Source organism: Antennarius striatus, chromosome 10, assembly GCF_040054535.1.
Source record: "Antennarius striatus isolate MH-2024 chromosome 10, ASM4005453v1, whole genome shotgun sequence".
Classification (NCBI taxonomy): Eukaryota; Metazoa; Chordata; class Actinopteri; order Lophiiformes; family Antennariidae; genus Antennarius; species Antennarius striatus.
The window spans coordinates 929509-957305 of NC_090785.1; the positions used below are offsets into that span (position 1 = coordinate 929509).

Below are 27797 nucleotides of genomic sequence, written 5' to 3' on the forward strand. Positions count from 1 at the left end.
TTTAAGCAACTTGTTTATTGGAATAAAATCTGCTGCTAGATGTGAAAAAAACAAACAAAAACACAAACACAACAAAAACAAACAACAACACGATACAGAGTTCATGATGAAGCAGGCGTGTAATGGAGGCCGTGAAGTGTGCTAACACGGAGCGTTAGCGTGCCGCTAACACGTGTGACGGCGATGACTTGCGAGTCTTTGGTGTCTGACATCAAAGCGATTGTCTCCCAGGATTCAGTGCGCGTGACGATTTCATCATCGTCGTCAACCGATCGCCACCGGTTAACGACGCCTTTATGTACATTAAATACAAAAAAAAAACAACAACAACAGCAAGGCACTCTGGGTAAAAGAAGGCATAGCCGGCGTCTGGAGGATTACCTGCCGTTAATCTGTGCAAACAATCGATTTTCTGGACGCCAGCAATCGGGAACGACAGCAAAATTAAAAGTGGTATTTCATGGTGACCGTCTGAGTGAAGCTTCTCCTTCATCTACAACACCCTCCTCTTCCTCCTCTTCCTCCTCCGCTCTGAAATTACCTTAAATTGGTCGGAACTGGAGCAGCTCAGCCCAAAAAAACAAATAAAAGAAGCCGAGAAACAAACTGGTTCCCAAACAAACGCGGGAATTCGACCGTAAATCTCCGCCACTAACGAAGCGTTCACACCTGATGAGGAACCTTCACCTTTAAACCGTCGCACAAAGATTCACAATCATAAAAAAACAACTCATAACCTTCATGTGAGCCGACGTTAAAACGTTAAAATAAAACAAAAGACGTACAAGAAAGAAAAGGATAGACCCATACGGGAACCGATTCATCGCTTTGTTCTCGAAACTAACATCCAGGATTAATTAAATACTGTCAGGAATAAACATTTTAAAATGATAGGAAACAACAACAACAACACAAACAGAGTTTTTTGGGGTTCATCGGTTACGCCCATATTTGGTCTATCCTTCTTTGATCCTTCATGAATGTGATGCCGTCCCAAAAAAATGAACAGAACAACAACAAAAAAGGTAAAAATCAACTGAAATCAAAAGTTGATGGTGTGGGGGAGGGGTGGGTGCTATATGTGTGTGTGTGGGGGAGGGGGGTCAGTGCAGCTTGGGATCCGGTCCCAACGGGACTACCACACCCGGTCAGTCCAGCGTATGTCCCGGTGGTACCCCGCGGCAACGTGGGGGTACCCCGCAGCGACGTGGGGGTACCCCGCCGCGGCGGCGTGAGCGTAGTCTCCTACCTGTTTGCTGTATTTGGGGGGGTTGGCCTTGTAGCTGTAATCCGAGTACTGGTCGGAGCCGGTGGAGTTGTTGTCGCCCGTCCCCACGAAGGTGTTGGCGGCGGGGAGGTCCTGGACGGCCTGGTGCTTCTTGGAGGCGGAGGGCGACTGGGGCTGCAGCTGGATGGAGGGCAGGGGGGAGTTGGAGCGGTAGTGGCGCCCCAGGTCGGGGCTCCCCGGGGGGTAGTTGAGGGGCAGGTGGATTCTGGGGCTGTCGTTGACGTTGTCGTTGATCAGGTTGAACTTGAGGCCCTTCTGGAGGCCGGCCTCCTCGTCCTCCTCCAGCGGTTTGCTCGGTTTGGGGGCCTTCCCCTTCTTGACTTTCTTCCCCTTCCCGTTTTTGGGGCCCTGTTTGGGGGCGTACAGGTCTTTACTCTCCTTCTTCCCCGCCTGGTAGCCGCTCTTGGTGTCCTTCTGGAGGCGGTGCCTGATCACCATCACGGCGACGATCACCAGGATCACCCCCGCAATGCCGGCCAGGCTGCCGTACAGGATGTTGCTGCGCTGCGCCAGCGCGTAGTTGGGGTCGCCGGCGATGTCGCGGTCCAGGGGGGTGTAGAGGCTGTGCCCCACCAGCACCTCGATCAGCGACACGTTGGACTTGGTGTCGTTGACGAACACGTGCACCAGGGCGGTGGTGTGGCGGGGGGGTTTGCCCCGATCCTTCACCCGCACCACCAGGCGGTGCAGCCCGTTGTGTTTGCCCGTGAACTCCCGTGCCAGCGTGATCTCGCCGCTGCCGGGCGAGATGTGGAACAACCCGTACGGGTTCCCGCCCTCGATGGCGTACACCAGCTCGGCGTTGGGGCCCGAGTCCATGTCCTCGGCTTCCACCACCTCCACCCGGGTGTCCAGTGGCGTTCCGGGCGACAGGTACGTGTAGGAGGAGTTGGCCGGTTTGGTGACGTAAGGGGCGTTGTCGTTCTCGTCCAGGACGTTGATGGTCACGCCCACGTAGGAGGATCTGGGCGGGTCGCCGGCGTCCACCGCCTTCAGGCGGAAGGTGTAGGTGCTCTCCTTCTCGCGGTCGAAGGAGATGCTGGACAGGATGGTCCCCGTCCCGTTCTGGATGAGGAACTTCCCGTTGTCGGGTTCCACAAACAGCCGCACTCGGGCGTTCTCTCCTTTGTCGTTATCGGTGACGGTTACCACGCCGACAGGGTTGAGCGGAGGCATGTTCTCGATGACGGAGAAGCTGTAGCCGCTCAGCATGAACTTGGGGTCATTATCGTTGCGGTCCAGGACGTTCACCACCACCGTCGCCGTTCCCGTTTTGCTCGGAAGGCCTTTGTCCGCCGCCGCCACGCGGAACTCGTACCGCTCCGTCTCCTCCCGGTCCAGGAGGTTCTTCACGCGGACCTCCCCGGTGTTGGCGTTGATTTCAAACAGCCTGGTGGCGGTGGATTCGATGATGCTGTAAGCTAGCTCCGCGTTGCTGCCGCTGTCGGCGTCTGTCGCCACGACGTCCAGCACCCGGTCGCCCGGCTGGTTGCCCTCGGCGAAGTCAACCTCCAGCAACGCCGGTGAGAAAATGGGCGTATTGTCATTGACGTCCGTCACCTGGACCTTCAGGGAGTTTGTGCTGGAAAGGGCGGGGTTCCCAGAATCCACCGCCACGATTTCAATCCTGTAGTACTTGACGCGCTCGTAATCCAGCAGGGTTGTCGTCTGCAGGAAGTACTTCCTCTTCCGATCATTGGACGACTCGCTGGCGGGCCGGAGCTGAAACGGGACGTCACCGGCGACCACGCAGGTCACCACGGCGTTCTCGCCCTCGTCCCGATCCGACACCTGCACCAGCGCCACCGCTGTGCTGATGGGCATGTCCTCAGAGATGTTGGCCACGCCCTCATGATGCGTCACCAAGCCGATGCCGCGGATCTCGATGGCGGGCGCGTTGTCGTTCTGGTCCCGGACCTTTATGGTCACCACCACCTTGGAGGTCTTGGAGTTGGGTCCGCGGTCTTTGGCGACCACGGAGAACTTGAGGATGCTCTCCTCCTCGCGGTCCACCAGACCCTTGACGTAGATGATGCCCGTGGAGCGGTCGATGCGCAGCAGTCGCTGGACCGTCTCCGACGCCTGGTGGAGGATGTAGTCAATCTCTCCGTTGGTTCCGGTGTCGGCGTCATTGGCGCGGACCTGCAAGGATGAGAACAACGGTCAAACGGAGACACTAGAGTTAACTTTAGCTCCAGAAAGTAGTGCATCCCTGGGATGCGCTTCAAGAAAAATGTGTGCATCCCAAAAGTAACAGAATATACGGTAGAAGTGTACGCAAGGATTGAGTTTAACCAGTAGTACAATATAAAAACTAAACAAATGTTAACTTAAATGATTGTATTGATAACATCATAACTGCTTAAGTAAAACGAAAAAAAGTAAAATTATATATCAGTTTTATCAAAATGTTAAAGCTGGTAGTCATTTAAAAAAAACAGTTTTAGAAATAAAGATGTAATACAGATTTTTTTTTTCACTTTTGCTTTTCACTCAAGTTTTCTTTTCCTTTAATTCATATTTTCTCCTGTGGACACTGAACCAAGAACCTTCACACACATTTAGTAATATCTGTAGTAATATCTGTAGTAATATCTGTCTTATTTTCTGCATTAACTTTTTGTTTTTTATGCTAGAAAACACTCATTGTCACTCGCTTTTTCTCCAACTTTTGCATCATTTTCGGAGGCATGATAATCAATCAATCAACCTTTATTTGTGTAGCGCTGAATCCCGTCAGCAGACATCTCAAAGCGTTTTAACAGACAGACAAACCCAGCAGGACTATTCTTGTTGCTCTGGAGGGTCTAACTCCTCTCTCACTGCAGCGTTAAAACCAGTAGACGTTGTGTTGCCGTTTGGTCGATTTTAAAAAGGCAGAATCACGCAGGTGAGTCTCGTGACCAAAAACTTCCGCGAGATCCAAACATAATGGTGATTTCTGGGTTCGAAATTTAAGTGGAGAAAAGGAAAAATTGAATATTTTTGTTGAATAAAAGTGCGTTTAAAGCTCGCGTCCCAGGGACACACACTGTCTGATGATTGTGCGTCCCTGTCAAAAAATGTGTGTCAAAGACGCAAGAACACAATGAGAACACTGCTACAGTTCAAACGGAAGTCCAGGGGCTTCATCCTCCTGTTTCACACCAAAACAGGACGAGGAAGTGGACGTGTTCGTGTCTTACATCACACCTTTACTTGTAAAAGCCAACACGCCGTACAAAAATCACACGGCAGAGAGGACTTACGGAGTGGTTGTGACGTTCAGAGGGATTCTGGGTAAAGGGAACAAATCCGATCTGGTGCCAATGTTTTGATTTAAAAGTGAGGCACTAAAGGCGGAGCTTAAGGCGGAGCCACGATTGTTTGACAGGAATGTGTTTGGAGATTGTCTGAAAGCAAAACCATTTATGTTTGTTGGAGTCTGAGCTTCACAATCGAGTGGAATATTTGAATCAAACAGTAAAGAAATGTTTGAGATTCCTTTAGATTCCCAAACACTTCTTGGCGTCCAATCACGTACGAGTGAGGAGGAGGAGGAGAATGGACACATTTATCGTCTCCTCGTTATCGGAGCTGCTTTGACTCCTCGGATCCCGTAAGAAGCGACCGGCGTCGGATTCGTCTGCCCAAAACGCCACGCAAACAGAGGTAATCAGACGATTAGCAGGGAGCTGAGTCAGCAGACTATCGTCTTGCTAGCTACACATCCAATGCCTTTTAATTGCACTCGTCGATCGCCGCCGCTGCAAAGGAATGTGGGTTGTGCTGTTGTTTTAAAATGGAGCAGCTGATTTAAATGTCCCAGGTGCTGCTGGCTCAGCGGTTTCCAGGCTTCATCTGGGGCTCACAGTCGCGTAATTAGCTTTTTTTTTTTTTTAAATGTTAAGTCCAATGTTCCTTTAAAGCGAAGCTGAATCTAAAATGTGCTTGAACAAAAAAACTCCAAACATCCAGAAACGACGGTTTCTTATTAAAACACAGAAAACTCCTCAGATATTAATTGGCTGAGCAGTCAGAACGTATCACGTACAACTGTAAATTCACATGTTTTTAAAGGGAACGATTGTTAGCTAGGGCGGTGCGGCGGCACAGGGTGTAGCGCTGTCGTCTCACAGTAAGAAGGTTCTGGGTTTGAGTCCCGTATCCATTCCCTACTCCAAAAAAACAATGCAGTTTAAGTGGATTGGTCGGTAGGTGTGAGTGTTTGCGTGGTCGTTCGTATTTCATGTGGTTCCCCGATGCGCTGGCGACATGACCGGAGCGTTTCCCCGCCTTCTGCCCCGTAAGTCGGCTGGGATTGACTCCAGAAACCCCCGTAAGAAGAAGATAATGAACGAACGAATGAAGGAAATGCCAGCTAAGCTAACAGGTTGCTAGCTTTGTCTGTATATCAACAGATATGGAAAGTGTTAAACAATTATCTGCTCGCATGGCAGAGTTGGAATACATGCTAATGCTTTAGCTTAAATGCTATCATAACGGTAGCATTGGAATGCTATCCTGCCATATGCTTAGATGCATCGAATGCTTAGATGCTACCGTCATGATATAGATGCTACCGTCATGGTAGCATCTAAGCTAAAGCATTAACATGTATTACAACTCCGCCATACGAGCAGATAATTGTTCATCAAATCCCATATCTGTAGATATGAAGACACAGCTAGCAACCTGGTAGCTTAGCTAGCATTTCATTCATTCATTCTCACTTTGCAGAGTTGGAATGCATGCTAATGCTTTAGCTTAGATGCTAATGTTATGAATTATCTTTGAAAAGATTTAAAAGTTTCTGAAAACTGAAAGAAAAGACTGAAAACTTTTGTTGTTTTTGCAGTGATGTTTATATTTCTTGACGTTTTATCAGTGGTGAGTTGAGATTGAATGTACTGTCCCTTTAAGAAACACCGACTTCAAGAATATTTACACTTCATAAAAAAAAAAAAACTGCAGCGTTTAATTGAATGTTCAGGCGGATCTGTCTGAAAGGTTACCGCTGACAACGGACTCTCTGAGGAACTTCCTCGCGCCGCACAAATAAAATGTGACTTCCTGTTCGCGGAGCGTGACGGCGCGTCGCCGGTATGAACCCGTGGAACCCACTGATCCATGTCGGGGGGGTCGAGGTTAAGAAAACATGAAAGTGAGATTGTGATTGGTGCCGCCGATTGATTTTCTTTCCTGCGGGTGGATTTCAGCCCAACGCCAGTCAATCATTGACGGATTCTGAGAATTGCGTATTGAACGGCGGCGCTTTGGGAGCAAAGTGCAGCGGCGATGACGCCAGACGGCGGACAGCAAACACCGGCGCTGTTTGTCTCCGTTAACCATTAACCAGCTGGTTTCAGGCCGGAGTCGCTTAACTCCGTTTTTCAAATTAAGGCTCCATTAGCGGCGAACTTCCTCGGAGGAGTTGGGCTCCTGCTAGCGAGCGCTAATCCATCACCGCTGAAGCGTCGGCGGGTTTATTGTGGGCTAAAACGGTTAAATTGTGGCTCGTGTCATTTAGAAATGATTAATTATCTGCTTGTCACAGAAACTTTTGAAGACGTATTAATCAGGAGAGAAAATCAAATGTTATTTGAACACTTTTAGCTTCAAAAAATGTTTTCATCAGATAATCAGAAGATGAAACAAACTTTAATGCGCCAAAGCTCGAGTTTGGGTTATAATCCCTCATGTTCAAGACTGGGAACCAATCAATCAATCAATCAATCAAAGAGACGTCATTGAAAAGTTAAGCAGCCAGCTGATTGACTTCCTGTTGGACTTTTTTGTTAGCCTGAAGACAACAAACTCAGGAAATGTGTCTAGATCAGCTGACAGAGGGGCGGGGCCACAGACTTCACGACCCAATCAGTGAGGACGTGCTGCTCCTTATCCGATTAGAGAGGCGTGACATCACTGCCGATTCCTCCGTCTCCGTGGCGACACATCTGATGGTTGCGGATCATGTGACCAGAAATGTCCACATGTTCCTGTTTAATGCTAAGCTAACCGCTTTGATCGTGAATTACGCCCTTGACTCCGCCCACACAGGAAGAGCAGCCTCCTGCTCAAACACTGGTGCCTCCTGACGGAGCGTCAGCGGCGCTGGAGTCCAGATATTTTTGTCGACTCATTATTTCCCCGATCAGGAACGAACTCGTGAATATTTGATGTTCTAATATTTAAACATTAATACGGAGCCTTAAAGACGTCTTCAGAGACTCAGACTGACGGCTGCCGGGGAGGAAGGAAGTCCGTCTGACATCACACGGCTCGATTCTGAAGTACGCTAACCGTTAGCGAGCGGACACACACGTGAGCGCCGCGGCGGCTCTGAAACGCGAAGAGCAGCAATAATAGCGATAAACCACGCAGATTATCTCATGACTGACGCAGATTAAGTTGATTTTGGCTCACCGGGCGTCCGGTCACCACGGGAGACGAGGAGGAGGAAGAGGCGGGGTTGCCAGGTTGCTTTCGCACCCTTTACAACTTCCTGTTACCCCGTGTTGAGGTTAGGTCTGACTTTTCTAGCTTCTACAATGCTAGCATTTGCTAGCTGACATCGCCTGGTCGCCATGGCGCAAAAGCTCCAGCTCCGTGGGATGCCAGCCGGCGGTTGTACTGTTTCTGCGCTCACATCCACAAACAAGCATCCTTTGTGCCGCAGTGCACGCTGGGTATTGTAGGCTTTTACCTTTAAGGCTGTTTATTTGCTGGCCTGGGGGGCCATGCTGATAACAGACTCTTCAGAAACACTTCCTGCGTCCGTCGCTTTGATGACTTTATAATTTACTTGAAGTCTCGCTTCATCGCTTCGCTTCCCTCCAATCATCCGACGCGGCGATCTGGAAAGGAAACGCGGTGTGAAGCGGGGGAGGGGGGGAGGCGTCGGCTGATCGGTTGAAAGGCTTCGCGTCGGGTTCACATCGACATCCGATCGTTAAAAACATCCCATACGGCGACGGAACAGCAGCGACCGACACGTATTGATCCACTGCTGACTGTTCACCGGGATGGAGTCTTTACAAAAACCGCCACTTAGCGTGGGACGGTGGGCGGAGCCTGATCTGACCACGGTTGCCAGGGTAACATCCTGTCATGACGGTTCAGATGTTTTAATGTGGGGATGTTTATGGCTCTAAGTCAATCAATCAATCAAATATTCTGCTTTTCCTCGTTCGTGGGTCATGGGAAACACTCTGGATGTGGCGCCAGCGCTTCGCGGACAATAAAATATCATATAATGTGTCAGGAAGCAGGTTTCATTGTTTACGTTTATGACTTTAAATCAATCAATCAATCAATCAATGAGATATTTGCGTTTGTGGGTCACGAGGGTTGCTAGAGTTGATCCCAGCGGACTGGAGACACTCTGGACGCGGTGCCAGCGCACCATAGACAATAAAATAAATGAAACATCAGATAATCTGTCAGGAAGCAGGTGTGATCTGATGGATGGAGGCCCCTGATTGGCCATCGGGGTGGGGTGACGCGTTCACTGACCTGCAGCACCGAGTGCCCCTGGGGGCTGTTCTCGGGCAGCTCCGCCTCGTAGTGACTCCTCTCGAACTTGGGGGCGTTGTCGTTCTGGTCGGTGACGGTGACGCGCAGCAGGGCGCTGCTCGCCCGCGCCGGCTTCCCGCCGTCCACCACCCGGATGTTCAGGTCGTACGAGTCCTTCTTCTCGCGGTCCAGGTTACCCATGACGACCAGCTGCGGCAGCTTCTCATCCGAGTCCACCGCCACCTGCAGGCTGAAGAGCTGGTCAGCGTCTGGCCCGGTGCTCAGCGAGTACTCGGCTACGCCGTTGGTGCCGGAGTCCCTGTCGGTCGCCATGGGGATGGAGAAGAGGGCGCCGATGTGGGTGTTCTCCGGGATGGACAGGGTGAGGATGGGCGAGGAGAACTGCGGCGTGTTGTCGTTCATGTCCAGCACCTCGATGCGGCCCTCAATCAGTCGGGGGCCCGACCCGATACCCTTCACCATGTCGGTGATGGACACCTCGAATTCCAGGAAGCACTTGTCGCCTTCGAACAGGTTGCGGCAGTCCCTCAGCGTCTCGCGGTCGATGGGGATCTCCGTGGTGTAGATGTCGCCCGTCTTGCCGTCCACCCTCAGGTAGGGCGAGCCCACCTCCAGCTTGTAGAGGTGACCCGAGTCGGGCAGCCCCCGGTCTGCCGCCAGGCTGCCAATCAGCGTGTTGGGCGGCTGCTCCTCTTGGACCCGGTACAGGATGTCAGAGGGCGTGGCGCCGCAGGCGACCACCAGGACGACCGCCAGGAGCAGCAGGACCTCCAGCCTCGGCGCCGCCATGTCTCCGCCCACTCTGGGAAGAACAGAATAGCCGTTAGCGATAACGCCATCACTCAAATGCTCAAGTGACAGGAAGTGGGTCCGAAGGGCCGCGCCCGTCTCAGATTCATGTCAGACAGTCGGATCGGTCTCTCCGGGCGAATAAACCTGTCGCCCACGGTTACGGGTGGGACCCGAGGGCGATGAGGTGTCAAATCGGCACTCGCCACCGACTTCAGAGCGATGACTTCCTGCCGCTAACAGGAAGACAAATCGAGCGGGACTGCAGGACGACTGCTGATCCTGATTTACGCCACGTTTACAGGAGTTGTTCCGGGACGCTAACTCAGCGTAATTTAGTGTTTTTAACTTGAAAATCCCCACTTACACCCAGAGCATTTCTGGGTAAACCTTGGTTTACGTCATTAACTAGTTCTAGGAGACACAAATTAAGTAGAAAAACAATGTAAATTAAAAAACAATATAAGTTGAAAAACGATGTAAGTTGAAAAACAACATAAGTTGAAATACAATGTAAGTTGAAAAACGATGTAAATTGAAAGGCACTGTAAGCTGAAAAACGAAGTTAACTGAAAGATGACGCAAGTTCAAAACTGACCAATGTTGAAAAACGATGCAAGTTGAAAAACGATGTAAGTTGAATTAACTTGTCACCAGACTGAACTGTAGATAAACATTCCTGGTTCTCTACTGAACTTTTTTAATAAATGCATTTAAATAATATTTGCTTGATATGAATCTATTTCAAGCTGAATTAAAAAATCTTTTAATACAGTAAATGAAAAAATGTCGCTGTCTCATTCTTCCTCATTGGGGGTCACAGGGGTTGCTGCGGACATAGACGTAAAGTGTATTAAAATGACGCAAACTTAATATTTATGTGTGATTCACTACCGGGGGCTCGGTGGCGAGTAAACCGGCTCTGATTTATCCGGCTGATGCTGAGGCGCTACAGAGATCTGGATTTTCAAGATGTTTGAACCCGACAGCATCCAGCGCCTGGGAAGCTAACCGTCGGCAGGAGAACCAGTCCCCCCCCACAGAACAGGACGAGCCCACACAGGTTGTACATCCCAGCAGACGACGGTAGATGACGGCTTTAGCCTGGAGCTAACGTTTGGCGTTAGCGTGAGGCACTGATGCCTGAATCCTCGACTACATTCTTCGGCTTTAACGGGATGAGGAGCTGCGGCGATGACGGCCGACTCCAGACGGACGTCTGCGCTCACAACGCGACGACCGAGCCACTCGTCTTCCTCCCCTCCACCTCTTGCCTCTTTCTTCTCTCGCTCTCTATTATTCTTTTCTTGGAAGTCATTCATCTCAGACACAGACTGTTATTTCATTGCTCAGCTGCGGGTCACCGAGGGTTAATCTGAAGAGGTTCTTTAGTCCTGACGTCCTTGATTTGAACACACACACACACACACACACACACACACACACACACACACACACACACTCATCCTCCATAGCAAACTGAGCACCACTGATTTGTTGTGTGGGAGTGTGGACGCGTCTATGTCCTGAGTCGTCAGGCTGGCTGAGTTCACATTCATTCAGTCACAGGAAGTGGATTAACGGCCTGAGCCACATAAAGGCATCACAGGACCTCTGACCCCTGAACACCCCCTCCGCTCCCCCCCAGCTGGTTTTCACACTGGAAGAACTGAACTGGAACGATCAGCTGACCCGTTTAAAACACCCACATTTGTGGCTTTTGGTTAACTGAGCTGTCCATCTGTTGAGGCTGGAGGGGGGAGTGTGTGGGTGTATCTGTGTGTGGGGGGTGACACCAGTTTTACTGGTTCCCAACAACTGAGTCAGAAAGCAGCAAATGTTTGACATCGTTGCCGCTGCTCCCAGCTGTGACACACAGCTAATTACCCCCCCTATATGAATGAGAATGAGTGTGTGTGTGTATGGGGGGGGGTGCAAGTGTGAATGCGCCTGTGAATACCTCTACGTGTGTGTGTATGTATGTGTGTGTGTGTGTTACAGTATAATGTGCCTGCTTTGCCACATTTTTTTCCAGGGCTGCCAAATACCCCAAACCATGACCTCTGACCCCGCGGCATTTTGCAGGTTACCGTGGAAACGGAGCTGGAAGCGGAGTGTTTACTGGCTGACGTCCAGTCTGCTGAACCCGACCAGCTGGGGCAGAAACAAGAACACAACCTCCGAATAGCCAGCGCTAACGCTAGCTTAGCTCCACCTGCCTGGTGGTGTTAGCCTGCCATGCTAACAGACACTGAGCTAACGTAGATTAGCCACACAGTCGTAAGACGTGAATCTAAAAGGATCAGATATTTGTGTATCCTGAAGTTTTTACTACATTTCTGTTTGATATTCTCTCCTAGCGGACGGCTAACAGTTGCTAGCTTAGCCCGTTGCTTCTAATTGGTCCGACCCTCTGAATCTGTTTTGATGGATTTTGACACTGGAGGAAAAGCAATCCTGATTTTAACTGGAACGAGCATCAGCTGTTTAATGTCAATATGAGTAATTATTTCTTGCTATTTTCTGTTAGACAAAAATAAAAACATGCTTCTCTTCATTTAGCAGCATCTCTCAAAACGCTGAACATAAAATCTGTCTAAAACTGGAAATGTTGAACAAAATCATTGCCCAAAAAAAAAAAAAATTAAGATCCACTTATTTTCTGTAAAACTTGGATCTTTGTCAAAAAAGAATGCTTGTGTAACGACAAGTCGAACCAAACCAGCTCTGGAACGCCGACGCCGCGCGTGGAACCAGAGTGTCCTGAAAAAGCTCTTGGGTCGTGAGAAGTAGCGTGTTAGCATGTTTGTGGTCTCCTGTGGGACGGTCCGGGTGATCCGGAGATGGTCCGTTCCCACAGCCTGTGTGTGTGTATGTGTGTCTGTGTGTGTGTGTGTGTCCTACACCACAAACACACATCAGGACATTTCCATATGTGAGCAGCCAGGCCGTCTCTGACTCCTGGAATGAGTGAGAGACAAAGACTCTCTTGGGGGGTGGGTGGGGGCGTGTCCAGACAGTCTATACATCACAAAGCAGCTCAATGGTCGTGTTTCCTCCCCCGAGTGTGTTCACTATTGATATTCAACGCCCCCCCCACCCCCCACCTGCATCACACTCGTTCTCCTGTTTACGACACAACAAACCACCTGCCGTCGGACGCTGATCCACAATACACCACGCCTGTGATGTCACAACACCCATGTGTGTCGCTGTGGCCCACATGTGTAGCGTTCCACACAGATGTGGATAAACATTCGTTTCATAGCGGTTTCATTAATCCCACCGGGGGTGACTTTCAAAATAACGACGTAGCTGAGCAACTGGCTCGGGGGGGTCCTACAGGTGTGATTGTTTACCTGTGGGGTGGAACCGGTTCCTGGACTGACTGACAACCCGCGAGCGCAGACGATTACCGACACAACGTCGACACAGCAGGTGAGTAATAGATTACAATCTGATCAGGTCCTCCATGAGCGCCAATACCCCGCCAGTACGACCCGGACAGAACCCTTGGTCCCCACAACGTCACAAAAACAAGTTCACACACAGCAGATTACACAAGAACTGGGTTATCGATAAATGTGGGGAAAAAAAAGGAATTATTACAACCAACCTGCTTTTGAATCGAAAATCAAACCACACACACTCAGCTGGGGTCGTGTGGCGTGGACCGACCCGTGTGGTGTGGACCGACCAGTGCGGCGTGGACCAACCCGTGTGCAGGGACCGACCCGTGTGACCGGCGGGTTAAACTTTAACCGTCCCAGGAAGAGCTGTGAAACGTCCCAGTTCCTAATGCTGAACTGAGCATCAGCAGCGCTGCATGTCCCTCCTCATCTCCATAACAAACAGCCCACTGGCCACTTGAAACAAGCCCCGCCCCCCCAGCTTGGTCACAAGGATTTCATCACAACAAGGAAGTGGAGATAAGAAGTAAAGTGTGTTAAAAGAAGCCACGGTTTGAACATTAAAACAGAAAGTTTAAGGCTTCATTCATCCGGTAAAGTGAAATGTCGTCCAATCAGAGACAGATATTAATATGATGTCATCCCAGGCGGCGGCAGCAGCACTTTAAATAAAAGATGCTATCGCGTCATGTCGACAGGCAGATAAACGGAACCACCTCATCAGGTTCAACTTCTAACAGACTCCCAGGTGTTTCCTCAGCTTCACCTGGCGCTAACGTGCTAACGTGCTAACCAGCAGCTAGCTTCAGGAACCTTTGACTCGAATCAATCACGGCAGGAAGTCGGATCACGCTGCCGGTAGAACGTGTTCAGACGTCAGACATCTGGCAGCAGCGGCTGGTGGCCTGCAGCCAAACGGGAAACCAGTGTGTGTGTGTGTGTGTGTGTGTGTGTGTGTGTGTGTGTGTGCGCGCGCGCAGGGTTGTGTGTTCTAGCATCAACTCATGGAACCTGAATGTCCGGTTTGTTCACACATGGCCTGAATTCAACAGAACAAAAAGCAAAGCAAAAGAGGCTTTACTGGTGTGTGTGTGTGTGTGTGTGTGTGTGTGTGTGTGGTCCCCCCTGCCTTGTAGACACCGGGGGATTACTCTAATGACTCCATTCAGCACCATTGTTTGATTCAAATTAAGACATATACACACACACACACACACACACACACACACACACACACACACACACACACACACACACACACACACACCCATTCAGATGCACTAGCCAGCTGTTAGGGTCTGTCTCCTGACTCCACCTGTGATTGGTCAGTTCTGGTCACATGATCCTGGCATAACTCTGTTTTATTTAAAACATAAAAACAATAAGTGTTTTTGTTTATTCTTATCAGTAAATTAACTTTTTTCAGCAGGTCGACATCAGATTGTTTTTTTAATATAATTACAGAAACGAACGACAGCTAAACACTTGGCTAACAGCTGATAGCTAGTAGCCGATAGCTAGCAGCTGATAGCTAGTATCTAATAGCCAGTAGCTGATAGCTAGCAGCTGATAGGTAGTAGCTGACAGCTAGTAGCTGATAGCTAACAGCTGATAGCTAACAGCTGATAGCCAGTAGCCAATAGCAAGTAGCTCATAGCTAATAGCTAATAGCTAATAGCTAGCAGCTGATAGCTAGTACTTGCTATCATTAGTCATCACATCACTCACCATCAGCTGATTCCTGAGACTAAAACCTTCATCATCATCATCATCATTTCCACCTCTAGTTTACAAAATAAAAGCGTGAGGTGTTTATTTGTTGTTTGTCAACACAACCCGACCTGATCGGCCGGATCCAGACGAGGACCCACTGGATCTTGGACTCAGCGGCTCCACCAGCGGCACTAGAGGGCGTGGCCCAGGTGAGTGCACACCTTAGGTAAACAGTGGTGAAAGTGAACGCTGCGTCGCACAGGAAGCTCAACATGACTCAGCGCCGACTCACCGCTTCCAGTGGTTTCTGTTGCGTCATGTTCTACCTGTTCTATTTGCCCCGAGGCCAGGATGACCCACACACACACACACACAGACACACACGCTGATCCCCTGGCAGCAGCAGAAGGGGATTATGGGAGGGGATGGCAGATGAACAGCAGGCTGGTACGAAGTAAAGATCAGAACGCGGCTTTAAATCCACAGCAACATATTTATTCCACACGTCAGACACACGCGTGCGCTGGAGGGAGACGCCGACACGGAATCAAACAGCCACTCAACATGTGTCACGCTTACAGGCATGTTTGTTCATCTGGAAGAAATCATGAAGTGGGGGCCAGGATGAAACGCCGTGAAACGTGGAGACTTCCTGTGACAGCGTGACATTTTAATTTGAGGGGAAAAGCGTCAAAATAAAAGCACAAACACGAGAATTAAAACAAATGTTCAGATGTGGATCAGATGTGGATCAGATGTGGATCAGATGTGGATCAGATGTGGATCAGATGTGGATCAGGTTGTCGTGGGGATCTTTAATTGCGTGGGGTTTATTTATAGCGCTGGTTCGTTAGCGAGCGGCGGAACACTTCCTGTTGTCACGCTGCTGCTCTTTTCTCTGATCTCTAGAAAATCTTGATTTTATTACACAAAATGTTTCACAACAGAACTCGACGGCGGTAAAAATAGCCGCTCCGCGTTCTGTTCATTTGCAGCCGGCTGTAAATGCGTGGCGGCGGCGGCGGCGGGCCCTCAGCGGTCGTGTGAACGACACCCGGTTCTCCGAGTGCGAGCAGCAGGAGCGGCTGCGACGACGGCCGACTTCACGACAAACCGCCTCAGACTGTCGTTCTTATCAACTGCAAATAAAATCAGTGATGTCATCTGTCAAGCCCCGCCCACAGCCGTGAAGCTGAGGACGAAGATGATGAAGATGAGGATCAGGACAGGTCCAAACCGAACAGAACGCCGTCGTTCAGGTGGAACCGGAGGGGCGGAGCAACACGATGCGACGCCAGCGTCCCTCCGCGCCGACACCTATTTCGTTACTACGGCAACCGGTCCAGGCCCGTTCTGGATGAGGGCGGATCTGCAGACCCGCTCTCACCCAGAACCGGAACAGCCAATGACAATTGACGCAAGTAGGAGGGGGGTGGGGCTCCATTTAACCCCTTCACCTCCACCCATCCGTTAAACCTCATCCCTCGTTCTCATCGAGAACGTCGTCGTTTAAACGCCGATAAACCCCCCCCCCAGAGGACACCAAGCTGGGCCCGATCCAGTCAGGTGATTGGCTGTCGCTCTAAGGGGAGGGGCTAAACGTGACGCCTCTGCAGGTGTTTGTGTGTGACGGCGGCGATGAGAAGAAAACGAACGGATCGGCGTCAAATCAACGCCGATTATTCGTTGTACAATTAATTCACGATGGCGATGCGCCAGGTGTGTGTGTGTGTGTGTGTGTGTGTGTGTGTGTGTGTGTGTGTGTGTGTGTGTGTGTGTGTGTGTGTGTGTGTGTGTGTGTGAACACGACCCTCTCTAGAATTTAGAAGATCTGATGGTGAATGTTTGATCCGTCCGGCGTTACGCTGTCGCCGTGGAAAACAAGCGGCGCTCACATCTCCCATTTTTACGCAGAGACATCAGAGCCCCCCCTGAATAATCTCTCCCCTCACACCCCCACGGAGTTGTGGGTAGTCGTGTGATTTCACATCGGACGCGGCGCCGCCTCAGAGCCTCCCGCTCACGAGGCCGAACCGCTTCGTTCCTCTTCCAGGAAATACACCGGCCCCGGCGTCTCCAGATCGCTCTACTGAAACATCAGAGGCGCTGAAATGTAGAGGGAGGGGGGAGGGGGGTCAAAGGTCAAGTGATAGAAACACACACATACACACACACACACACACACGGTTCCCACGGAGGAACTGCGGCGCTCCTGAAGGCGACGGCGTTCCCAACTGCGGCTCACTTCCTGCCAGGCGGACGCAGTTTGCATGTAAATACCTGACCCCCCCACCAACACCACCTCCCTCCCACCACACACACACACACACACACACACACACACACACACACACACACACACACACACACACACACACACACACACTCTCTCTAGCAGGTACAGCAGGTCGATTCTGTCTCCACCAGAAGCTGGAGCGACCGGACCAACTGGATTCCTGGGCGATGACTCCCTCATCTGCCCCCCCACCCAACCTACCCCCCCACATTGAGTTTGCCCCCCCCCCCCGGGATTTTGGTTTCAGGACCAGAAGGGATGCTCACACATAAGAGGGGGGGGGGGGGCGTCTGATTTGATGCTACAGGTGTCCAGGAGGTCCGAGGTGTTCCACAGGGCGAGTGTTTTCCGAGCGGATTTCTCCTGCTGCTCCTGAACGCATCTCCCGGTCCGGGTTCTGATCCGTAATGGAACCCCACCCCCACCCCCATAACACCCCCCACCCTACAGAAAGCCGCGGTTTCTCCCTGAAACTGTATTTCTACCGTAATGATTTCAGTTTGAACGCGGTGAGGAAACCCGGGTCGGCTGGATTTTATTACCGACGGGCATCGAGCTGATGTTCAGGACGGAGCGGATCGATACGGATCGATACCGCCTGAGTGTACTATAGGTAGAAAACCCATCACGGGAGATTAGACTCCGTTTACACGGGTTTATTCCGCCAACAAGTGTTTTAAAAGCAGCTGTTAGCACCGCCCGCGTCCGCTGCGCCTTTTCTAATTCAAACTACATGAATTCACCCAATAAAAAGTGAATTTAGTCCCCCGGTCGTCGTGCGTAAAAACGGATCCGGCGGAGCAGCACCCCCGACGGGGGGAGGAGGGTGGGGGGGTTGGATGGCAGGAAGGAGGAGAAGTGAGGAGGAAACATTTCACTGAGAACCGGAGATCCTTACCTGGACCGGGTGAGAGCCGCGCGGTCTGCCCGCTCTGAGCGCTCCAGCCGCGGCTACGGGCTCCGCTCCTCCTCGGTACCCAGGCAGAGCCTCTCCGGGAGAAAAAATTAAAATTAAAAAAAAAAAGAAAATCCCAAAATGAACAATCCACGTCAAAAATAAAAAATAATCTTGTGATTAATCACTCCAGTGTGGGATTATTCCTCCATCCACTCTCAATCTGAGTCCAGTTTGACTGTCGTGACCGGCGCTGCGCGTCAGCCCGGACCGGTCCTCCGCTCTCCGGCGCCGGCTGAGGGGGGGGAAGCGGACCCGTCCGGACCGGTGTCACTCACTGGTACTCCGGGAAGAGGGTTACCACCGGGCGGCTGGTCCCCACTCACTGCAGCGGGAGCATCCTCAGGTTTGTGTGTGGGGTGGGGGGGGTGGATGTGGACGGAGCACCGGGACGGGGATTTAAAAAAAAAAAAAAAGAGAGGGGGGAAACAGAAAAAAATCAACCCGAGAAGAAGCCGTTAGGTCCGGGGGTTGTCAGCGGCGGCGGTCCGGGTAGTTTCCACCGTGACGCGGGCGCCGCTTCAACTCTGTCCGCCTGTCGGAGCGTCCGGTCCGGCTCGAGGGAGGTCGCGGAGGAAAGTGGAGTGATTCCAGGCTCGCGCTCCTCTCCCCTCGCGCTCTCTCTCTCTCGCTCACGCGCGCGCTACAGCGAGCTCTTCCCCCCTCCTCCCCTCCTCCCCCCCCTCTCTCTATACACTACACCGACAGCGGAGGGGGGGTGGGGGGGCGGAGCGACAACTTCTTGGATTTCCCAACATTTACTGTCTCTTTTCTTTCATGGCGACTCCAGCGGGTCGACGTGACGGAGGCAGCCGGCGCAGGAGCGCTTCCCGCCGGCACGAACTGTGACTGTGAGCGGCGGGGAGTCACGAGGCAGCCTCCGCTACTCAAACATGTCATGCTAATTGAGAGCAAGTGTATTTAAATGACTCCGAACGCCCACGTCCTCCGGGAGGCTGGAGTCCGACGACACTGCTTGTTTGTTTGTTGTTTGTTTGTTCTTTCGGACTCACCCGGTGACCGGAAGCTACCCGGTTCTTCTCCCTGCATCCGTTCAGTAAATAAATGTTTCTCCACGTCTCCCCCTCCTGTCATCTCTCTCTCCTCCATCTTTAAACGTCTCTCTGCCTTTTTTTTTTTCCCTCTCACGCGCTCCGTCCTGCCACAGAGGCGGGAAGCGGATCGTCTCTCGCGCTCTGAGCGCCACCTACAGGCGGGAAGCGGCACGAGACGAGCAGCCGGAGCGAGGCTTCAAGTGAGGCTCGCGAGCTCGGGGCTTTTCCCGCCACTCTGGAGCGGGGAGACGGAAGGAGAAGTCCAACAAAATGGAGTCTAAAGCGGGCTACACCCCGATGTTTACGCCAGAACGAGGAGCCCAGCGTGACGCGGCGCGAGGCTGATATCCAAAGCTGCTTATTCCACTGTGATGTGACACACTAAACATATGGATTATGTTTTTGCATATGGCCGCCTCAGTTTCAGAGCATCAGCTTAGGCGGCTAATCCAAATGCCCGATGCAAAAAAAAATAGAGCAATTTTTAAAAATGGTTTCCATATTTTACTTTTTTTTTGCGGACACTGCAGAACATTTACATCTCACTGATGAGCTTTTTTTTTTTTTTTGTCTGTAAAAGGATAAGTTAGATATATTCAAATACGGAGTTTTAATTTCCACTTTTTTAAATTTGAAACTTTTATTATCATAATCAAAAATGACACATTCAGACTTAAATTAAACTGGAAATAATTGAGTAATTTTGTAACCAAGATGTTAAAAAAAAATTGACGCAAAAAATTAGCATATATGCTAAAATATCACCTGAAAAATTGACGGAAAATGATACAAAAAATTATTTTAATTGATCTACTTTGAAATAATGTCACTTTTACTTTTTCCAAGTTTAAATCAAACAATAAAATGTGTTTGAGGGCCTCCAGGAGTTTTCTAAATAACAATTTGATTTGATTTTTCCTGTTAAACCTTCTGGAATTTTTATTCTTGTCAAAACGTTTATTGTCTTAAAAAAAAGCAGGCGGGGCAGAAAGGAGAGGGAAGCTCCGCCCCCGCAGGTCGTATAATGGAGATATTTATCGTGTGAAGTGTAAAAGTAAAAGCTCTTGTGTCGTCCACTTTGCCTCGCTGCTCAAACCGCCGGCGCTCCATGAAAGCCGCTGATGGTTGTTTCTCCGATGCCTTTTGTCCACGAGTGTTTACCTGTGTGTGTGGAGTGTTTCGCCGTCGTGTTAAAAAGAGTGTGAAAAAAGAATAAAAGCATAGCCACGCGGATAATTGCTTAACAGCTCGACGAGACGCGGTTCTAACGTGTTTTTTTTCATATCTCCTGTATTAAACTGCATCGTGGTTTCACGCTAGCGTCGAAAGATCAAAGTTTAGAACCACTTTCTGATTTGGAATCATCAATATTTCTGATAAATATTTCACCTACTATTCATAAAATCATTTTAAAATGAACTTTTGAAACAGCTTATAGATGTTAGCAGCTGCGGTTCCTGAGCTAACGCTAGCCTCTATTAGCTAGTTAAAGGTAAATAATTTCTTTGGTTTCCTGACCTGCTGTAAACTCATTTACTTTACTAAAATATATTTACGTACAAACAACAAGATTGGCATCAGTGTGCATGCTAAAGCTAACCAGTTTAGCATTAGCATGACTATTTATTGTGCTGAATTATTATATAATCCATTAAATGTGCAACAAACATAACTAACGGAGATGATTTAGTTACTTTATGCTGACATTTCAGAGGAGTAATGAAATTGATTTAAAATTTAGCTAATTTGCTGCCATGCTAACTAACGTAGCATTTTGAATATTAGCTCTTTGAGCTTTTAGGAGCTTTATTGGGATCAAACATCTATCATGTTTCACAAATATAAAAAATCTAAATTTAAAGTTGACAAATTTATTTGTAAATGTAAGAAAATTTTTTCAACCCATTACCCATGATGCCACTTCAGCTAACAAACTCCACCCGTCTGGCACCGACAGCTCTTCTAATGAAGCGGCCGGCGGTTGCGTCGATAGCAGCCGGCGGCCGCTTCCCCGTCCGTTCCCTGGATTTGTTTTTCCCGATGGTCGTCCTGGAGACCCGCTGGGGCCGAGGACTGCAGCCCGCCGCCGTCGACTTTGTTTCCCAGCATCCCTTTCAGTCATTAACCCTCCGGCCCTGCCAGGACCCCGACTGATCAGCTGTAATATCCTTATCAATATTCAGCGCCGCTTCCCAGCAGCACAGTTCCGCCGCCGCGCTCGTACATTCTCGCTAAATTAGTCGAGGGTTAAAAGTTCCAAAGTGAATTCTGATGTTTTTTAAACGTTTTGTTTGCCTCGCTGACGACCCCGGAGAAGAAGGATTCGTTCAGGTGGGAGGATGCAAACCAACACCAGCGCAACACGTGTTGAATTTTTACACGCCTGAAATTCACCTTTTTAAAGGAACTTGAACGCAACACCGAACCAGAGCGTTTTCACATCCGCATGCAGCTTCCTGCACGGGTTCACAATTATTCTGCAGGAGCACCGGAGGCACAATTTGGTTTTTAAATTAAAAGGTTCAATTTCAGGTTTTTGGAATTCTTCTAAAAAAACATCTTTAATATGCGAACAAACAGCTGCAGAAATATTGGTATAAATAAACGAAATAACGGCAAGTAAAAGTCTGAAAGGACAGTTTGTAGTAAAGTTGTTACAATTATAAAAAGAAACTAAGATTTTCTTTTATGTTAATTGATACTTTTACATTATAAGTATAAACTTATCATTACTTTGTTTTAATTTAATTTGTCAATCAGTAATTAACTGCTTTACATTTTATTTCCATGAATGTATATTTTAACTACATTCATCTATTAATATATTATTATTATCGTTGCTTTATGAATATTTTTTATTCTCCACAGGCGTTAGAACAGGACGGCCGCGCCGCCACTCCTCTAGACTCTAATTAAAAGCCAATTATCGTGATATAAAAACAGGAATCGTTACAATTCACAGATAATCACCAATAATCGTAAAACAAAGCGGCGCCACCTGCTTAAAAATTGGTTCCGCTTCATTGGTTTAAAAAGAGTTCACAACAGCCAATCAGAGTTGTGAGGAAGTTGGACAGTTTTAATTCGGCAGTCCAGAGCGACGGTGTCGGGGGGGAAAGATGCTGATAACGTTATTAATTATTGAACGATTGATTGAATTCTGACCGTCCGTCCGGTACCTGAAGGCAACACTTTAAGGAACAAATGAGACGTTTAGGGAACGTTATTAAAAACTTTCCTCTATAGGGAACGGCCCCCCAGCCCCCGGTTCCTGGCCCCCCAGCCCCGTCCTGTCCAGGAAAACAAGCCCAAGTGGCAAAAAGTAAACGGACGGCCACATTTGAAGTCAAAAGTGAAGTGAAAATCCAGGAAAAGACAATCATGCTGCTACAAGATCAATAATCAATCAATATCAATAACTGCATCATGTCAATGATTGGTTGGTGATCAGGTGATGACATCATCAGGGTTCAGGTCCGTTCTGAGACTCCAAAAAGGTCAGAATTCTGTGTAGAAAATGATAAAATAACCTCCATCTGTCCATCGAAGGCTCAGTCCCTGGGGGTCAAAGGTCATCCAGTTTGGCCCCGCCCCCCCAGGGAGCTGCTTTACATCTGGCGGCTTGTCTCGTCCCGCGTTGATGAATCGACAGCGATCTAATCGGCGGCGCTCACCTGCTAACGAGCCAAATTAATTAGATTGCGACAGTAAACATCTATCGATAAGATCAGATGAAATCTTATTGATCCCTGAAGGGGAAACGCCGCGCAGACAGGAAGTCACAAAGAGAAGCGAGCTGCGCTCACGTCGCCGCGCCGTCAACGAACAAACAAAACGTATGAATGAGAAGTTAGAAAAGACCAACGATCAATAGAGCGATTGATCGTCGTGGAAAGACGGATGTGTTAGAATAAAGAACCAATCAGACGGCGCTGGGTTAGTCACGCTAGCTAAGGTAGCCTCCTGGAGGAAGACTGATTAGCAAAAGTGTTCAATTTTGTGACGTTTCCTGTGAAAATAGCTCGAAAATAATGGACCAATCACAGCACAGGAGAGAACTGATTGGAGAGTTAATCAGCCAATCAGCATCAATCGTGTGAAACTGCGTCTGATTGGAGGTTTAACTGTTAACGCAGGGGGAGTTTCAGCTTAGCGGTGTGGTAGCATCCGAAGTGGCCCCTTTAAGAAGGTAGTCATGTGACCGAGGCAAGCATCTTGATGTGTTTTTTCTAAATACAAAATTATATTATATTATATTATATTATATTATATTATATTACAATATTGTATTACAATATTATAATATTATAATATTATTACAATATTATATTATTATATTATTATAAGATAACATTTAGCCTCCTCCGCTAGCAGCAGGCTAGCAAACGGTTGATTTGTCGGGGAGGCGTCCGCATACTTCTGTCGACACGAGACGCTCCGCGTTCACATTCTTTTCTCTCTGCTTTTTTTTTTAATAAAAAGGCATCAAATCGACTCGCCTCAGATTGAAATCGCCCTCTCTCCCCCTGCCGGCGCTCCCGCCGCCAGACGCCAACGACACTCAACGGAATAATCCGCTGATATAAAAGCGGCGAACAACATTTTTGCAGAGGAGAAACTGTTTCTAATGAGTCACATTATAAATATAAAGCAGGAAACTGCGGCGCAGCAATCAGCGCCATTCTTCCCCGTTATGGGTTTAATGTGACGTTATGGGCAGCAGTGGGGAGTTGATTGAACTTAATATTGTGGATTGTGTGTTGCCGTGTGTGTCACACTCATTTCCCTTCACGACTCCGGTAATAGACGCGCTCACAATCGCGCCTTTAAAGGCTTTTAAAATAATATTTACTCGCGGCGCCCGGGCCCTTTTTATATCCTGGAATGTCTGGAAACACTCCACCAATGAGGAGACAGAAGGGAACTCATCGCCGCGCTGCGTCTGAACGCGCTTTGATGACCAGATGTGACGAACGCCACTTCATTCGACGCATCCGACACATCCGACGCATCGGTCCGAACTCAGGAGTCGGTCGTTTTGTGGGTGGATTCAGATCTGGAGCGTGGTTTGACCCCTGACCCCACCCACACCAGACGTATGAGAAGGTAGGTGAAGACTAGAATGAAGGTGTAATGGTGATGCGTTCAGGTTCCCTCGGTCGTTAGGAAGCAGCTGGTAGCTGTTAGCTGCTAGTAGCTGTTAGCAGCTAGCTACGTCCTCTTGACCTCTTTCGGGTGTGTCCCATTAGAAATTCTTCTTTTCAGCACCGCTGTCTCTAATCCGTTAGCAGCTAGCCTCACCGCTAGCAGCTAATGCAACGACAAAAACCCATGGAGACAAGCGTCTTCTCATCCAATCAGAAGAGGAGTTTGATATTCAGTTGACAGGACCCGAGTCGTCCTATTGGTCCGTTCTCCACACAACCGTAAGAAAACACGCTGAACATTTCTACAGAAACAGGAAGTGACCCCTGCCGGCGCCGCTGACCCTCGGAGTCTCACGCTGGTTGAGCGTTGGGGGGGTCGTCTCGGGGGTCACGGCTCCATCAGCGGCGGTTAATCCATCCGATCCGAGAAGCGCTTCCCGCTGACGCTAACGGCTAACGGCTGACATTTAGATAAAGGTGAAGGGAAGAGGTTCAGTCAACCTGTCGCTGACCTTTGACCCCCCGTCACACGGCCGCCAGCGAGCCTGACATTTCCTCAGCGGCGCACTTTATTCAGCTAATTAACCCTTTAGCCGCGTGACCCGCGACGCAGAGGAGGAGGAAGACGGAACGGAAAACTGGATCATCTGGAATCCAGTTCGTTTCTGGTTTGTTGTTTATTTGTTATATATTTGTTTGTTTTCTTCCTGAACTGTTTCACTGCGTGAACCTGGACTGTTTCACTGCGTGAACCTGGACTGTTTCACTGCGTGAACCTGGACTGTTTCACTGCGTGAACCTGGACTGTTTCACTGCGTGAACCTGGACTGTTTCACTGCGTGAACCTGGACTTGGGACAAACAGACTCGCGTTTAGTCGACTCTCTCCTGTATAGCTGTTACCATGGCACTCACTGGACTGCCAATCAATGCGCCAGCCCCGCCCCTAACCTGAAGAGCATGTACACACAAACACACACACACACACACACACACACACACACACACACACACACACACACACACACACACACACACACACACACACACACCCTTGAGCAGTCAGTGAGGCATTTACTGTGTGGAGTGTCATTCTCTCTCTCAATAATACAACACACACTTCAGGAGGCTGCCAGCTCCAGATGAAAACACACACACACACACACACACACACACACACACACACACACACACACACACACACACACACACACACACACACACACACACACACAAGGTGCTATTTAGCATCCACTCTCATTGTGTTTGTGTTGTGGTCTCCATGGTAACAGTGAGATAGACCACCAACAGAGGGATGATTAGCATTTAATGTTGTTTCTAATTATTCAAACAGGATCCATCATCCATCCATAAACCATCCACCATCCATTCATCTATTATCAATCCATCCATCATACATCCATCCATCATCCATCATACATCCATCCATCATCCATCAATCATCCATCCTACCGATCAATAACCATCATGTCAGGGTCTTCTGCCCCGTATTTCTCCTGCCAGGAAGTGGTTTGACCCTCCTGGGTCAGGATTCAGGAGAGATCAACGTATTTAAATGGGAACTTTATTTAAACCAGATTCACAGACGGGACGTCCTGATTGGACAGCCACCAGAGGAACAGGCCGCGAGCAAATATGAAGACCAATCAGCTGTTTGACAGAAAAACGCTCTAAAAAAAATTAATAATTACCTCGTTTGAACATCAATCCAGTCATGTATCCTGTGTGGGCGGGGCTAGACTTTGACTGACATGTTTAGATCAGCCAATCTGAAGCTGCAGCGAAAAACAAACAAGTAAACAATCAAACAACAAACAGATTGAACACAAACTTCTTCACCGCGGCGAACAAAACGGCTGTCAGGATGAGTGACGGCCCACTGAGAGGTAGAGGTGTGTGTGTGTGTGTGTGTGTGTGTGTGTGTGTGTGTGTGTGTGTGTGATATCATCAGCAAGTCCTCTCCTGTCAGTTCTGACATGTAGCGATGCTGACAGCGATGCTGTCGCCGTGGTGACATCATCCAGCTGCAGCCAATCAGATCTCAGCATTAGAAAAAAAACATAAATTATTATTTAAATTCAATAAATTCATATTTTTAACATGTCATTGTGTGAACGTGAAACTCCGTGTCCAAAAAAAAAAGTTTCGCTAAAATAAAATGTTAAACGTTAATAATCCGACTAAAATATCAGATTTAAATCTGCAGCTGATAAATGATTAATAATCAATACATAATAATGAAATCATTTCTCCTGTACTTCCTGTTTGATCGTCTTCGCCGCCGGTCAAACAGCACCAGCTGAGTATTTATAGTCTGAGGTGTTCCACTCAGAGGAAACCGGCTTTTACCGACTCTCCCAGAGGCCCTGAATGCATCATGAGCCACAGCTGGGCGAGATGGAAGAGGGCATGATGGGAGATGGAGGCCGTCCAGCCCGCGGCTGTCAGAGCACAGGTTTGTAGTCCGGTTCCCACGGGCGCTCATTATAGAGCCGCCACTCACAGAACACACCTGCCGGCAGCCAATGAGACGCTGGCCCGCAGCCCACTCAGGTCCCGCCCACACGCGAACCCACGCTAACGCTTTCGCTAGCGGAGTGCCGGAGCGGCGAGGCTCCACTCAGAGTTCGGCCTCCCGGTGCTAATCCGGTTTGTCGGGGAGGCGGAGAGTCGACAGACAGGAAGGACGTCTTCATCCGACGGGGGCATGTTCGCCAGCGGAGGTCAGGATGGAGCGTCGCCGCGTCGCCGTCGACAACGGAAGACGGATCAAACCGTTAGCAGCATCTGCCGATCGAGACGAGTCGTGCGGCGGCGGGTTCTGGTTCGGCGCTAGCAGGTCCGGTTCTGATGCAAACTGAGGCGGGACCAAACAGGAACGGGAGGGGCTACCGCCGCTGCCACCGCCGCTAACTATTTTAGAAGCTACATGCTAAAGTGGCATTTATCCTCCTGCATCGCTACGCTTTCGGCTCCAACTTGTTTTCTCTCGCGTCACCACGACAGCTTGTGATTGGTCGACAATTTGAAACTGGCTAGCAGAGATTAGCGTTAGCTCAAGATTTCTGTTTGGAAGATTTTTTAAACCATCTGAGGGTCGACTGTTGTGATTTTATCGCTAATGCTGCAGAAAGACGTATGCTAGCTGGAGTTGGCAGATATTAGCATGAAATTAGCAGTTAGCTTTGCTTTCACAGTTTGCGGTTTTGGAGACGGCAGAGGGAGGTGTGGTCTCCTGACGATGTCACAAGGATGTCACTGGAATTTTAAGAACAAGAAGAAAACACTTTTATTTGAGGGTTTTTTTTAGGTGAAACCTTCTGAGCCGCTAAGGTAACTGTTAGCATCGGTGGTGGACGGCGATGATGCATAAAGTCGTGATGCTAACATTCCAGTGAGCTAACAGAGGAGCGTTCAGTTTACCAGTAAACAAACAAACGAACAACTGAACCATTAAAAAAAACATCGATAAGTAATGCTAACAGAAGCTAATGCGCTAATGCCAAATATGTAGGTTAACAGCAGCATTAGTGTAAATATGCTAATCAGATCAAACAGCAATATTTACGGATTTGGAGTCAGAGCTGCAGGGGGCGGGGTCTTAGGGGG

The 27797-nt window shown here is 49.2% G+C and overlaps 1 protein-coding gene across 5 annotated transcripts; it reads right to left on the reverse strand.

The window, feature by feature from the left end:
* LOC137602551 (protocadherin-1-like) lies at positions 1-18529 on the reverse strand. 5 transcript variants are annotated; one of them, XM_068325392.1, is made up of 4 exons: positions 17910-18529; positions 15295-16821; positions 8783-9605; positions 1-3430 (listed from the first exon to the last, which is right to left on the reverse strand). In XM_068325392.1, the coding sequence occupies exons 3-4, from the start codon at positions 9590-9592 to the stop codon at positions 1136-1138; spliced, it is 3105 nt and encodes a 1034-aa protein (XP_068181493.1). In that variant the 5' UTR covers positions 9593-9605; positions 15295-16821; positions 17910-18529; the 3' UTR covers positions 1-1135. The 5 variants fall into 5 exon arrangements, with proteins under 5 accessions (XP_068181493.1, XP_068181490.1, XP_068181491.1 ...); XM_068325389.1 differs by lacking the exon at positions 15295-16821; XM_068325390.1 differs by lacking the exons at positions 15295-16821; positions 17910-18529 and adding an exon at positions 14731-14988.
* Between the last annotated feature and the right edge of the window lie 9268 nt (positions 18530-27797).